The sequence below is a fragment of the Balearica regulorum genome, chromosome 3 (assembly GCF_011004875.1).
Source record: "Balearica regulorum gibbericeps isolate bBalReg1 chromosome 3, bBalReg1.pri, whole genome shotgun sequence".
In the NCBI taxonomy this organism is placed as follows: domain Eukaryota; kingdom Metazoa; phylum Chordata; class Aves; order Gruiformes; family Gruidae; genus Balearica; species Balearica regulorum.
Window position 1 is genome coordinate 90,182,659 of NC_046186.1, and position 13,414 is coordinate 90,196,072.

At 36.9% G+C, this 13,414-nt stretch overlaps 1 protein-coding gene across 4 annotated transcripts in view; it reads right to left on the bottom strand.

The window, feature by feature from the left end:
* Positions 1-1,270: 1,270 nt before the first annotated feature.
* STRN (striatin) overlaps positions 1,271-13,414 on the bottom strand; it is a 73,692-nt gene continuing 61,548 nt past the window's right edge. For 3 of the 4 annotated variants that reach the window (XM_075748881.1, XM_075748879.1, XM_075748877.1), the window contains 3 exons: positions 11,588-11,695; positions 10,378-10,464; positions 1,271-10,291 (listed from right to left, as the gene is read on the bottom strand). In XM_075748881.1, the coding sequence (XP_075604996.1) occupies positions 10,122-10,291; positions 10,378-10,464; positions 11,588-11,695 (365 nt within the window). In that variant the 3' untranslated portion in view covers positions 1,271-10,121. The remainder of the gene's footprint in view (positions 10,292-10,377; positions 10,465-11,587; positions 11,696-13,414) is intronic. The other variant, XM_075748878.1, reaches the window with a different exon arrangement.

The window sequence follows — 13,414 nt, forward strand, 5'->3', positions numbered from 1 at the left end:
TGAGGAGTCTTAGACAGTACCAGGCCATCCACATTTGGTAAATCACCTACATATTGAAAATATTGCAAGTGTACATCTATATAGCAGAGTTCCTCAAATTCCTAAACAGTAGTCTTTTTTTTCCTTGTTAAAAACTTAAACTGGGGAGTATCACAGGTTTTAGCACTGCATCAGCTACCTCGCTCATAATCACCTGTCAGTCATACTGAATGGCAAGAGACACACGTTATTTTCCTTAATGCCAGTTTAACCCCTTCTCTAATAAAAACTCTGATAATGCAGTTCAAGAACTCCAACACTCACTCATAGAAATTACTTCTTTTTAAGCACAAAGAGAAACAGTAGTTAAAAGTTTCACCATATGGCTGAAGAGAATGTGCTCACTTTTCTCACACCCAAATCATTATGGGGACACGTCTTGTTCATAAGCAAACCCATGAGGATGTCAGGAAGACCTCCCACGTGGGAAGGTCGCTCCTACATCATTTGTGAAATCTTCTTTCTCCCTACCTCAGGAATCTTCTGCTGACCCTCTCTGGAGGCAGAACACAATTGTATTGTCATTCCATAAAGCAATTCCTCTGTTCCTATGAGGAGGGAAGAGAAGTAGGACTAAGTCAGAAGGGTTATTTTACCTACCGTGGAGAGGGGATAAGAACTTCGCTTATCCCACCTACAAGCTTAGAAAAAACAGGATGGACTCGCTAACAAGTTGTTCTGCTCAATTCTGTGTAGGTTCCCATACCGCCCCCTCAACAGTGCCGTTCTGAGCATCTTCCTGTAGCAGCGCGGCTACCATCTGTGATGTGTGGTTTGCTCTCCCTCATCCTCTCCCCAAGGGCAGAACCATGCGCTTACTTTTATGTTAAATGAAGGTTCTCCCCAGGGAGCGTACCATGCCTCACTGTGATCGATGCACCGCTGACAGACCAGCTCCTGCACGACGGCACTGCACACACTCTGTGTGTCTGTTCACCCCGTGAAGACACCGGGGATTGTGTGCCTAAATGCACGGAAAGCTGCAAGGTGCCTGCAGTGCCAAGATGGCAGAGCGGTACAAACCCAAGACATACGGAGAGTAGAAAAAATGAGACACTACTGTGAACGGTAATGCTTTGCACAGTTCAAAAGCACGTTCATGTGAAGTCATGTTGTGTCCCTCCAAGCGCATGTCTACTTGTCCTAGTCTGCGTGCACTTCCCCCTCCTAGCCCGCGCTCCGAGACCACACATCTTGTGATAAAACGCAGAAATACAAACACAATACAAAATGTTGAAAAATAGTATTTATTAGCACCCAATTTACATAATTATATGGTACAAATGACACTTACTTGCTGCTGTAACATTAAATAAAGCTGCTCTTAAAAACCATTGCTTATTTCTGGAAGTCCATGTGATTTTGCTCAGCACAGAACGCGGGTACAGTATACAGCTACCCCACTTCACTACTGTCATACCAATACAAATACCTGCGTGGTTATCTCAACGTGGTCTCATTTTAAACGGCACACTAATGTAAGCAGATCTATATAGTTTTAATGACAAAATATTTACTTGACTTAATTCAGGCAAGTGAATGTAGCTTCAAATATAACCTATCCAAGAAGTTTCACAAAATAGGAATTGCAGTGAAAAAGAGAAACTTCAGGGCTGCAATTGAGAAGCTCAAAAATATACTGGCATATTTCAAAATAATCTCCCCCTGAATTTTCTATCTTTGCCATTTTAGATATTTATCCAGTATTTCAAAATATTGAATTTTAGTAAGAAGTTTAATCTTAACTGTTTGAAGATGCATTTTCATTTAAAGCAAAAATTTATATTTTTATAATAAATGCTTATCAAATCTTTGGAGAACGGATCACTTTTTCACTTTTCTCATGTGTCATGATTAAGAAGCCTTTCTGAAATCATGAAATACATGAAATGTATGGATCCTTACTCCCAAGAAAATTATTTCCTTCACAAGTTAGAAAACAGAATTTCTCACTTGAATTAACATTCAGTTTTGCACAACAGTAGCATTTAAACAAGGTGATTTGGTGGTACTGAAATTCTGACACAGCCTCGTGCTGAGCCATACACAAACTGACAAGCAGACTATTACTCAACAAGTAGGCATTTCTCATTTGGACTGCTTTACAAGACACTTGAAGCCCAACATTGTTTCAAAGTAGTCATTCAAAACTGGCGTGCAAAATCATAACCTCAGCGTAATTCTGAAGGGGAGTCTTAATTTCCTTGAGCTGTTTATGTACCAGTAACAGTAGCCTTTTATCAACTACCTGTCATGGAAGTGACCCAGAACAGAAGAGGAGCAACTGTAATCACTAACATTTAAGTGGTTATCACCTGTGGTATCTTCTCCAAAAGAGAACTGTCAGATAACTAAGTTCAATAGTTATTCTTGGGGGGGGGGGGGGGGGGGGGGCGAAATTGTATTAATACAAACAAGAACAAAAAATCCAAACTATGGGTTCATAAGGCAAAGAAAATTGATGGGAATTTATTTTTTTTTTAACCTGACAGTTTCTTTTAAAAGAAACCAACTGAAGATATTTATACAAAATACAACGCAGGTAGTTGATATACTGACAAATGTCAACAGAAAATCTTACAGCAACAATAGTCTTATCATGGATTTTCTTCTGCAAGTTTTTTTCAGATGCATGATTCAAAGAAAATACAGCACAAGACCGCTTTTCAGTCTGCTTGAGCTATAAAGGTACAAGAAATTATTAGCTAACATGCTTAGGTTGCATTTCCAGAAAAAGTGCTAACATATATGACACAGTTTTCAAAACCTATGCAGGTTTGTAAATGTCTGACTGCAAGGAAACAATTCTAGGGGCCTGAAAATAAGCTACATTCAGAAAGCACTACCTTGATGACAGGAAGAATAAAAAAATAAATTCTTAATGGAAAAATATTAGCTTGAAATCCATCATTTATCCCTTATACAATGTTTTTGGCTGCTTTTAGTAAGTAATCCAAAAATAATGAAAATATTTGGCTTGGCAACAAGTTATCCCTTCCCTTTCAGAAAAGTACAAATCCAGCTGCATAAATCTTCTCTCAACGCCCCAGTCTAATACTCTGGTGCGAGGACCAAGGGTTTCTTGAAAGAGCAAGGAAGTAATTTTGGGAGCCTGCAATTCAAACTGAGGGAATGCAAGTAGACCGAGCTCGAGGACCGTGTCGACACAAGGCTTTGAGCAGCTTAAAACACACGCATGCAGGCATGGTTAAACGTGACTGTGATCTCCCAGGATCACAACATGGCTTGGCAGCAACAGCAGGGCAAAACTAGTTTAATGCACAATACCACAACCCAGATTCCATCAGGAAGGTAGTTGGGCTTTTAGCATATAACATTATTTAGTGCCTTTTTAGTTCAGCCATAGTTTGGATTTGGTCATCCAACAACAAATCTCTCCTGACAATGAACCAGTTGAGACTCACAAATTGTATTATTCAACTGGATTTACACCTTCTGTAGTGGAATTCAGATTCTCAAAAACATCTTAAATGATACAGCACCTCGTAAGTTTTCACAACAGACTACAGAGCAGTAAAATTAAATCAACAAGTAGGGTAAGAGATAACTCACTAGAATTAAATGAACTGGGAATGAGGAGGTACACACCAGCCTATTGGTGATGGCAGGGGTAGGACTGAAGCTGAAACCCCACCACCCTTCAAAAAACACTAAGAGAAACTCAATAGTCCTTTATGAAATTTACCCTGCAATGAGAGTCCACTGCAGGTGGGATTTTTAGGCTCTATTTTCTGAGAATCTTAAGGAGGATTTAAGTGGGAAGATAAAAATTGGGTATCAAAAGGATAGATAACCTGCACAACAGGCATGTTCATTAGCACAGGCAGAGACATCACTTTAAAGGTGTAACTTCCCACCATCCTACCCTCCTGGGATTAGTCCCACCAGCTAAAGCTAAAGGACTATTTACACAAAGGTCATCCCAGTCTGTCCCCCCCACACCCCAGGTGCTTGTTCATTTGCTCTGTTGTATGTAACACTATCTTTTACAATACGTGTTATTTCCTGTAAAACACCTCCTATATAACTGGGTGGATTAACATCAGTTTCTCTACTGCTCAGAAGAAACATTGCAGAGGTTTTGACTAGCAGTTTAGAGGCCATGCGTTTCAGTAACGGTGTTCATCTCTAAGCTTAAAGACACCAATGATGAAAGTGTCAAGATGTTCACCTATTGTAACCCTCTTCAACTAAATACATTATCAGATATAGATAAAATATTTTCAATGCCTTCACATTCTTACGGAAAAATGGAGCTTCCTGAAACATTTGAGCAATTTTTTCAGGGAAATCCTCACTTCATCTCTGTCACTCAATACTAAACAGCTACACTGAGCATCCCTACCATGCTCACCAACAGCAGATGCCCAAGAAAACTCAAATTACCACATCAAAGACTGCAACATCTTATACAAACCAATTTACTGTAAGTGGTTTACTATCATATCCTGATTTCTTCATTCGTAACAGTGTAGTCCAAACCAGTTTCCACTAAAAAGCCACAAATTTCAGAATGTTTTGAAGTGCTACAATATAAGCAGCATCATGTTTTCACAGTTATTTCCATGAATCTTATCAGCTCACCCATTAGAAAGCTGACAGACATGCTAAGTGAGTCACAAATTACCTGGAACCACTGGTCCCATTCACATCTCGTTTACAAGAGAAAGTACTGAAGGAGTATTTTTTACAGAATGGGCTATTTAATGTGAAGTGAGTCGTACAGATGACACTGTATGTAATATATATTTAATATGTAGATTATGACTGAAGAAAAAAAAAAAGAAAAATGAGACAAAGCCTAAAATTCTACTCTGCTTCCCAAATTTTGTGGCTTTGGTTCAACACTAACAGACATCATGAGACAAAGCCTTTGGCCTGAAATTTTGTTTTTAAATAAATGTTTATCCAGAAGCAAAAGAGTAGTCCCACTACAATGTCTGAGGAACGTACCTTCACATAACTGGGTCCCCAACATGAAGACTATGTTGGCAGAAGAGTAAGTTCTGTTCTTAGAATTTAAGTAATAAGCTCTTGCCATCTCCTCATCTAAAGTGACATAGTTTTGAAATTTGAACAATCTCTGCCTTTGACACAAGAGTGTGAAGTTTGGAATCTGGATATATACTAGATTTTATCCTTCATATAACCTGCAACCAATAGACGAATCAATAAATCTGAAGAATCGTTATGGGAAAACCTTGCTAAGCTTGTTACTCTAACCTTTTATGTTTTCCTTTCGATACCATCGGGCTAAACTCTGCACTACTCCCCAGCCAAATTCTTCCACGATGACATCAGTCCTGGAGGGCACACCGGTTCTGGCCATTTAACCCATCTATCCCCTATACAGAGCTCAGCAAATAGTCTCCCTGCTTCCCTCGCTGTTCAGCCCACAATCCAAATGACCGCTGCCTACAGATCTTCAGAGTAAAAATACAGATAGTTTCATTTGCGGATACTCCCACGCTACAGAAATTACTTGTGTTAGATTGCAAACCAAATGCTTCAGCAAAGAGGACTCCAAGGAGAACACCGCTACAGTCTCTTGCACAGGCACAAGGATAACCACAATGGATGCATTTTCTTCCTTAACTCAACCTACGTTACTAGGTGTACCAGATGTTTTAGACAGGTGTCAAGTAGGCTCCCCTAGGACAGCCTGCAAAGACACTGCCAAACCACAGCCTGCAAATGCTTCTAAATACAGATCTTAAAAGACATTTCAAAAACCCCAAACTTGCTTATCTGATGGTCATGCCCATTTTTTAATTTTTTTGTTTCTTTTGGGATGGACTAACACTTCTGCCAATCAAACACTGCTCAAATGACATATCAGTTTATGGAAATTGCTGCTCCACAAAATTACATTGTTAAAATGTGACAAAGGAGGTGGGGAAAGGGGACAGATCTGTGATCAAACAGGTGTACTGGAAAAGGTGGCGTAACTAGGTCCTTTATCTCCTACACATTTATTCAAAAGGACACGTTTCTGGTTACGTTGAATTCACAACTGCAAAATGGTGTTGAATGACCTAATCACAAAGCCATATGGTGAACATCACACACTCAAACACATTACATATGGGACTGCTTTAACGTAAGATTATTTGAAAACATGGTCTAAAAACCTACAGTATATGGCATATAGTTCTACAGGCTTCTTGCTGAAGAATGTATTTTATCAAAAGAAAGATGAATGAGATCGCTAAATATTCATCGGGTGATTTTCTTACAAGTAATAAAATCTTTTACGTGGTATGTCAAAAGTTATTTTTGTGCCTCAAAGAGAAAAATGTAGACAGTAGGATTTTGTAAGAGTGAAGAAAATGTTTTCCACAATATAGTTTTATCTAGAGCTTCTTCCAGGCTACTCCAAATCATTTAGTGCAAGTGTTTTGGTAACTACATCAAATACGTGAAAGCAAACAACACAGTGAAGTAAATTAGAAATAAAAATGAGAGTATTTAAAGCTAGTCGACCAATTTTCAACATACAGAAGGACTGAAAATTCTCCCATTAAATTAGTTAGAAACACCAAAATCAGTAGCACAGGCTAACATACATAAAAAGTTATATGAGTTAACCATTAAAAAATGTACCATGTAAATTCAATATGGGAAAAATAGTAATGGTAACATGCCATATATTGATGTTGCACAAAAATGCTTTTTTGCAAGAATAAGCCTTAGGTCCAGTTTTGTTTACATCTTCAATAGATGTATGTATCACATTCATGAAAGGTACCAATAGCATTGAACCAGGAAGAACTGCACATAAAAGTGAAAAAAATAAAAATAATTTAGTGCCCTCAGAAATCAAAAGTTCAAAATTTATAAAATCCAGGCTATAGGAATTAAGTGACTAGCTGCAAATGAATCATAACAACATACTGAAAGTGAAGAAGAAACTTGAGAAGCAACGATGCTCAAAGTTATTAAAAACAGTTGTCAGAAAGAAATACAATTTGGGTTTATGAGACGCTAGCCAGAAGACCAGAAGTTTGGTCTTCCTACACAAAAGCATCATGTTACAGAGGAAAAAAACAAACAAAAATCCACACTTAACGGATGACCTTCAGACTAAGTCCAACAAATCATGCATGTGGAATGCTGTTGTGGGCACCAAGATATGGAGAACTGTTCTAAAAAGCTGAAAACAAAAAAAAAAATGTGTAAAAAGAGCAAACTAAAAAATAGCTTGAAAAAAAGCAGAAAGGAATGGAAATATACAGCTAGAACCAGTGCATGCATGCAGGTTCCAAGTTACAAAGATGATGAGGAATATGTAAAATGGCACAAAACATGGCTTGGAAAACTGGCATGAAGTTACAAAAAAAAAAGAACTACTAAACATCATGTAAATCCTCCTGTCAGTGAGACATAATCATTGAAATAATCTTCGAAAGCAAGCCTAATTGTTTAGAACATATATAAAACCTCACTGGCCAAGACAATATTAAAATGCACAAGTCTACAACCCTGCTTTAGCAAGCAGATGGACTAGATAACCTAAATAATTTTTTCATCCCTAACTCCTATGATGATGTTCAGAAGATCTGACAGGCTCATGCACAATACCCTGCAGTCCTACAAATATGTGAGCAAGTACAGTAAAAAGACATTGACATCAATTATGAAGACCAGCACAAAAATATATATACTCCACAACCTCTTTGTAAGGCTACATTTGTTTTGTTTGTTTTTTTTTAAAGGCACCTCATCCTCTAGCTATTGCCAGCTTTTAAAAAAATCACTTTTCAGTTTGAGCAAGAGCTCAATAGTGAGAAGGAAACATCTTTCAATTCACATTTGAACAGCCACTTCTTACATTCCAATTGTAATCAGAATGACAGTCTTTAAAAACAAGCATGCCAGCCTATTAGTTTTATGTACAGCAATTTAAACAACTGTAACTACATATTGTATTGTGTAAGCAAAAGCACAACATTCATTTCATACTCACACCATTATCCTTTGTATACACAAACTCAAGAGAACTCTTAATACTAAAACATTAAAATGCACCCATGGATTCTTCCCTTACTAGACACATTTAATACATGTTTACAATATATATACACATATATAATATACATAACTTTTAGAATTTTTCAAATAAATCTTTGTAATTTCCTCTTCAAAAAGAAATAAAATAATGACACTGAAAGAATGAGTCAAGTACACAGAACTCTCACAAAGTTGAATGCTCAGATTTGTAGCCAAGTTTCCCCCTTTCCATCATAACCAAAACACTTTATAAAAACTAAATAATCTGAATTACTATTGTAGTCATCTGCTTCATGGTAAAAGTTCTAATCTTACCTATGGAAATATATTGCTTATCAATATCATGAAGTGACATATCTGAATATTCTGAGCAATAAAAAGTATTCCAGGATATTTTAGCAGTAAATATAATATGTTGCAGGCTCAAACAGCACAGGTCAACTTTTTATTCTAAATTATATAGTTGATTTAAACTCTGAGAACAGCTTCAAATGTGGTCCCATCCCCAAATGCCACTCTAAAAACAACACAGTCAGACCCTATGTTGGTATCTTTCAATGATTCCTTTTTAAAAAGTGTCAGTTTAAAGGTAAAGATTTATTTTATCCATTTCCAGTCTTAACCTCAGGCTGGTATGTGGAAGAGTTGCATTGGGTTCTTTCCTACTCACAACAGCACTAGAAATCATCTCCAGCAGAAATGCTGCCTTCCATTCCCATTAGAGGGAAGCACCAACTTCAGGCTTATGAGCAGTAATAACTCTGATGATGACTCATAATAGAAAAGAATCCACTCACCTTCCTTTAAGAAGGGATAAAAAGACTAAAAGATCAGATTAAAAGTTATTTGTCATCCAAATCAACAGAGAAGCTCTGAATAGGTAAACAAAGCACATCTGTTGAGTAATTACAAGAAGCACTCATTCTTCAGGTAACCTAATCAATGGCACGATACGCCCAGTGAAGCAGACAGGTTAAAAAGTTCCACAAATGGTGAAGCTGGGAAACACCTCTGGAAGTAGCAGAATCTCTCAAATGGATGGAACTTCGTATAGTTCCCACCTATTGCACTAGTAGGACTCATACAAAGCATCTGGTATAGGTTTAATCCTCAAAAGAAGTATTTCACTGTTATTCTTAATGCCCAGAATGACACCCTTTTTAGCAGGAACAGAAAGAGGAGATGAATGTTTGATAGTTAAATTGTAGGACAGCTTCTTTGGAAATCTTTGTGATAATTTCTTGTGCCAGATCTCCAAGAACAAACAGCATTATAAATCTGAATAAGTTAAATCTGCTACTACAGTATATACAGACTGCTTCAGTCTGTTGTTAATTGGGACTAGACTAAAGGCTCAGCTTCTAGCCACACGCTAATACAGTCTTTAAAAAATTATATAAATTTTTTTTTGCAAACTAAATATTTACTGTATAACACAGAAGATGTAACAAAAACTTTAATACATTTTAATTTATGTTAGTAATTTGCTTTTCTCTAATTGCATTTATCTTAGGCTAGCAGCCAGGTGGCTGAGATTAACTATCCGCTACTGCTCTCTGAACAAGACCTACTTTATTAATACCAAAGGGATGACAAAGTGCCTCTCACATGACAGTAATGAGCATGTGAACTGTCACTTTTTTCTAGGTGATATAATTTTAAGTACATTAAGATTCCTCAACAAGAAGCATCCTAGGAAGTTTCCCTCTTTTCCTACTCCCTTCTTTCCAGTACTCCATTTTTTTTAATAGAGAATACATAGACCTAGTTTCACCCAAGGCCTGCCTGGACGAAAATTCACACCCTCTGAAATAAAAGCTTTTCCTTTGTTTTTTAACTATTTGAAACTGAGAGTTTCCAAGCTCTCAGCACCAGCTGAGCTTACAGAAACCAGAACAAATGTCAATTTAGAAAACAGCACCCTGCAAAACTAAACACTTACAAACATTCTCTGTATTATAGGGCAGGATAAGACAACTCATGCCCTCCTCTTCTCTTTTGTGCAGCTGGTTAAATATATACAAAGCTAGAGTTGAAAGGGAAGCACTCCGTCATACAAAGACTTTAGCCAGGGCATCTGCTCCTGCACTGGCAATATAACATTTGGAGGGGTGGAATGCCACATCATGAATGGACTCATCAAATTTTTTGCGATGAGCAGTAAATTCTTGGATGCAGGTTTTGCTTTCAAGATTCCACAAGCGAATCGAACAGTCATGACCTAAAGAAAGGGGAGACAGTTTTCTTTGTAATTCTCATGTCTGCCACCATTATGAGAGAAAGAAAATGAAATCTGAATGTACTTACTGCCAGACATCAAATACAAGCCATTAGGATCAACAGCTAAACTTGTAACTGCATCTAAGTGAGCTACCATGGAGTGGATCAGTTTTCCTTGGAAAGAAAAGATTTATTTAGGTTATTTTCTGCAATTCATGTCTGCAAAACCACAGTGAAGCTGTGCATTTTAAATATCTGCCCCTTAAGTAAGTTAAGCAAGTTCAGGAGTAAAATCTAGACTGGGAAGGAAGACAGGGGCTGAGTATACTAATAAGCAGTGAATATAAACTATGTAAGAATATGGGATAATTTTAGTCAACTCAGAGAATTAATGTTCTATTACAGCTTATTATAATTACAGTAATGATTTCATGTTAAAAATAAGAAATCATGAATCAAATGTGGGGGGTTTTTGTTGCAGACGATAATAAACCAAAAAAATGAGCAGGTGTTTCCTCTACTATTTATTACAGAACTCTATTATCAAACAATTAAGCTATTTTCAGCTTTTCCCTCAGCTAAGGGTCCTTTCACCTCTTATTTAACATACATCTGGGGAGTAGCAAACTTAAAATCAACAAGAACAGTGTGACCTGGAAGCAGAGAAGTCACAAACTGAAGATTATCAGGATTCACAGTCAGAATACCAAGTTAATACTACCATTCCTATCAAAAAGTCCTTTAAAACCTAAGAGATTTATAATTACACATCTCAATGCGACTCTCACTACAAATTAGAGTATTACAAGCTGTCCAGCTCTTTCTGCAGAAGTGAGAGATATGGAGAAATACAGTGGATCAAATTGAGAAAGATGCCTACAAGTGAACTTTCTCCTCCAAGCCATCAGGCAGAGGTCTTGGAAGCACTAAAGGAGTGCCAGAGCTTCCCGCCCTGAGATCAAAATAACACAGACAACACAATGGAAGAAACATGAACATATGCACATAAAAATTTTGAGAAAGCTTCCTTTTGTGTTAAATATTGATAAGCCCCATACCTAAGGCATTTAAAAGAATGGACAGAGAACAATACAGGCTCCTTATCACTGTGCCAATAAAGTTTTAAGTGGGCTGGCAATCTTTGGACTCTACTGGTGATGACAGATTTCTGTTTCAGAGGATATCCAATTCTTGACATCCCTCAGCATTTATGTGAATAATATAACAGAATTTCATTATATTTAATGTTTTATGTTATACAACCACTATGACTAGAACCTGCTGAAAAGATGCATACCTGTATTGTTGTCGTAGAATTTGATGTGTCTGTCTTCATGAGCAGTGATACTAATTGGAAGAGTTGGATGGCTGATGACTCTGTTTATCTGACAGGAGGAACTGACTGCTATGAAAAAAACCATACATATCAATACATGTAAATTGCTATGTTCTTTGAAAGACTGCTACTAAGAAATAAATATGTAATCAATCTTATTTGCAAAACAATTCTTACCTTTATATAATGGAAACTCTCATCTAGCACCTTATGTAATGTGGTTTACTCTAAAATACTTTCCAAATTACACATACGCAGAGGCATACATAAACCATATGTATAAGTGTAAATACAAACATATACAGTCCAACTTTTGGCCACAGTTTTAGATGGGTGCATCAGGCAAGAAAGTGAAGCCAAAACCTGAGTGAAAATACCTTTTTTGCACTTCCCCACCTCCACACTCCTCCTCTTCTCAAGCCAAACTTTCTTCATAACATACAGACAGTACAGGAAAATTAACACTGCAGGCAGTATGTTTCCAAGCAAACAAGATCCCATACCTTCACCCTCACAGAGCAAAACCCACCTAGTATTATTTGATATACATGGATTCAAATTCTTATTGAAGAAAAGGATGCTAAGACCATTCATAGGAGAGCCATTTTCCTTGCCTTCAAGAATCTTGAAACATCATATATATATATATACACACACACACAAACACACACAAAAGTATAGGAGTTTTTGATTAGAAATCTAGGCATTGCTGTGATGCACAGACTAGTGCAAGAGTGGTCTTAAGAGGCACAGATTACCACAAAAACACAAACAGCCACTCCACAGAACATCAAAATACAGTTATCTTCTTTCATGTGGGAGTTGACTGTATTTAGTTAAACTGCTGCCAAAGAATGCTCACATCATCTAATCAAAATTCTTACTAAAATAAACAGATTAGAATACTACTATAGGATCACTTGCTACTAGGGTGGTAAAGACTTCAATTTACATCTTTCTATAAAAATCTGAACCATCAAGTAGTGTCAGCATCCACAGGACACACATGAAAGTGTGAATTAAGGAAAAAAAAACCAACCCACATTCATATTAACAAACCCCCCTAAAATTACTAAAAGCCCATAAGACTGCATCACAGCCAGCTATCCTCACAGTTTTAAAATGCCAAGCAGTGAGGCTTATACTGAACAGCGGAGTCCCTAAGTGGTGGTGGTAGGGCATTTCAGGTGACTCATTTTCCTCTTGCCTAGTGCTTGTAGAAATAATTATTTTCTTTTTAATTACATCTAAGCTTTATAGTACTGGTACATAACTAAAAATACTAAAGGAATATTATTGATTACAGTAAAGAGGAGGTGGTGAAAAAAGAGAAAGGGAAAAAAAAAAGAAGAAATGTAGCTTCCACTGAAGAGAGATTTAGGACTGTTTTTTCAGACAGAAACAAAGATGTGGATTAAAAAAGAACTCCTGTATAGTAAGGAATAATATAAAAGAAGGGAGATGGCACTTTCCATTCCTTTTTATAAAATAACAGGCATTTAACTATTTTAAAATAGACAAGCAAAGCCAACAAGAAGGGCTTACTCCCTTTTAAAAATATATTTAAATAGTAGAATTCAGTGACATAAAAATTTTAGGAGAAAAAAATTACCAAATTTTAAAAAAAAATCTGAATGTTTATATTGCTATCAGGTTAACATTTTGGCCTGAATATGAAACTTCATGCTTCAGTTCATTTTGGTCCCTTTTGTAATGCCAGGGTAAAATAATTTACTGATAGCGGGCTCCTTACAGTTTCCTCTAAAACTTCTGACATTGGCCACTGCT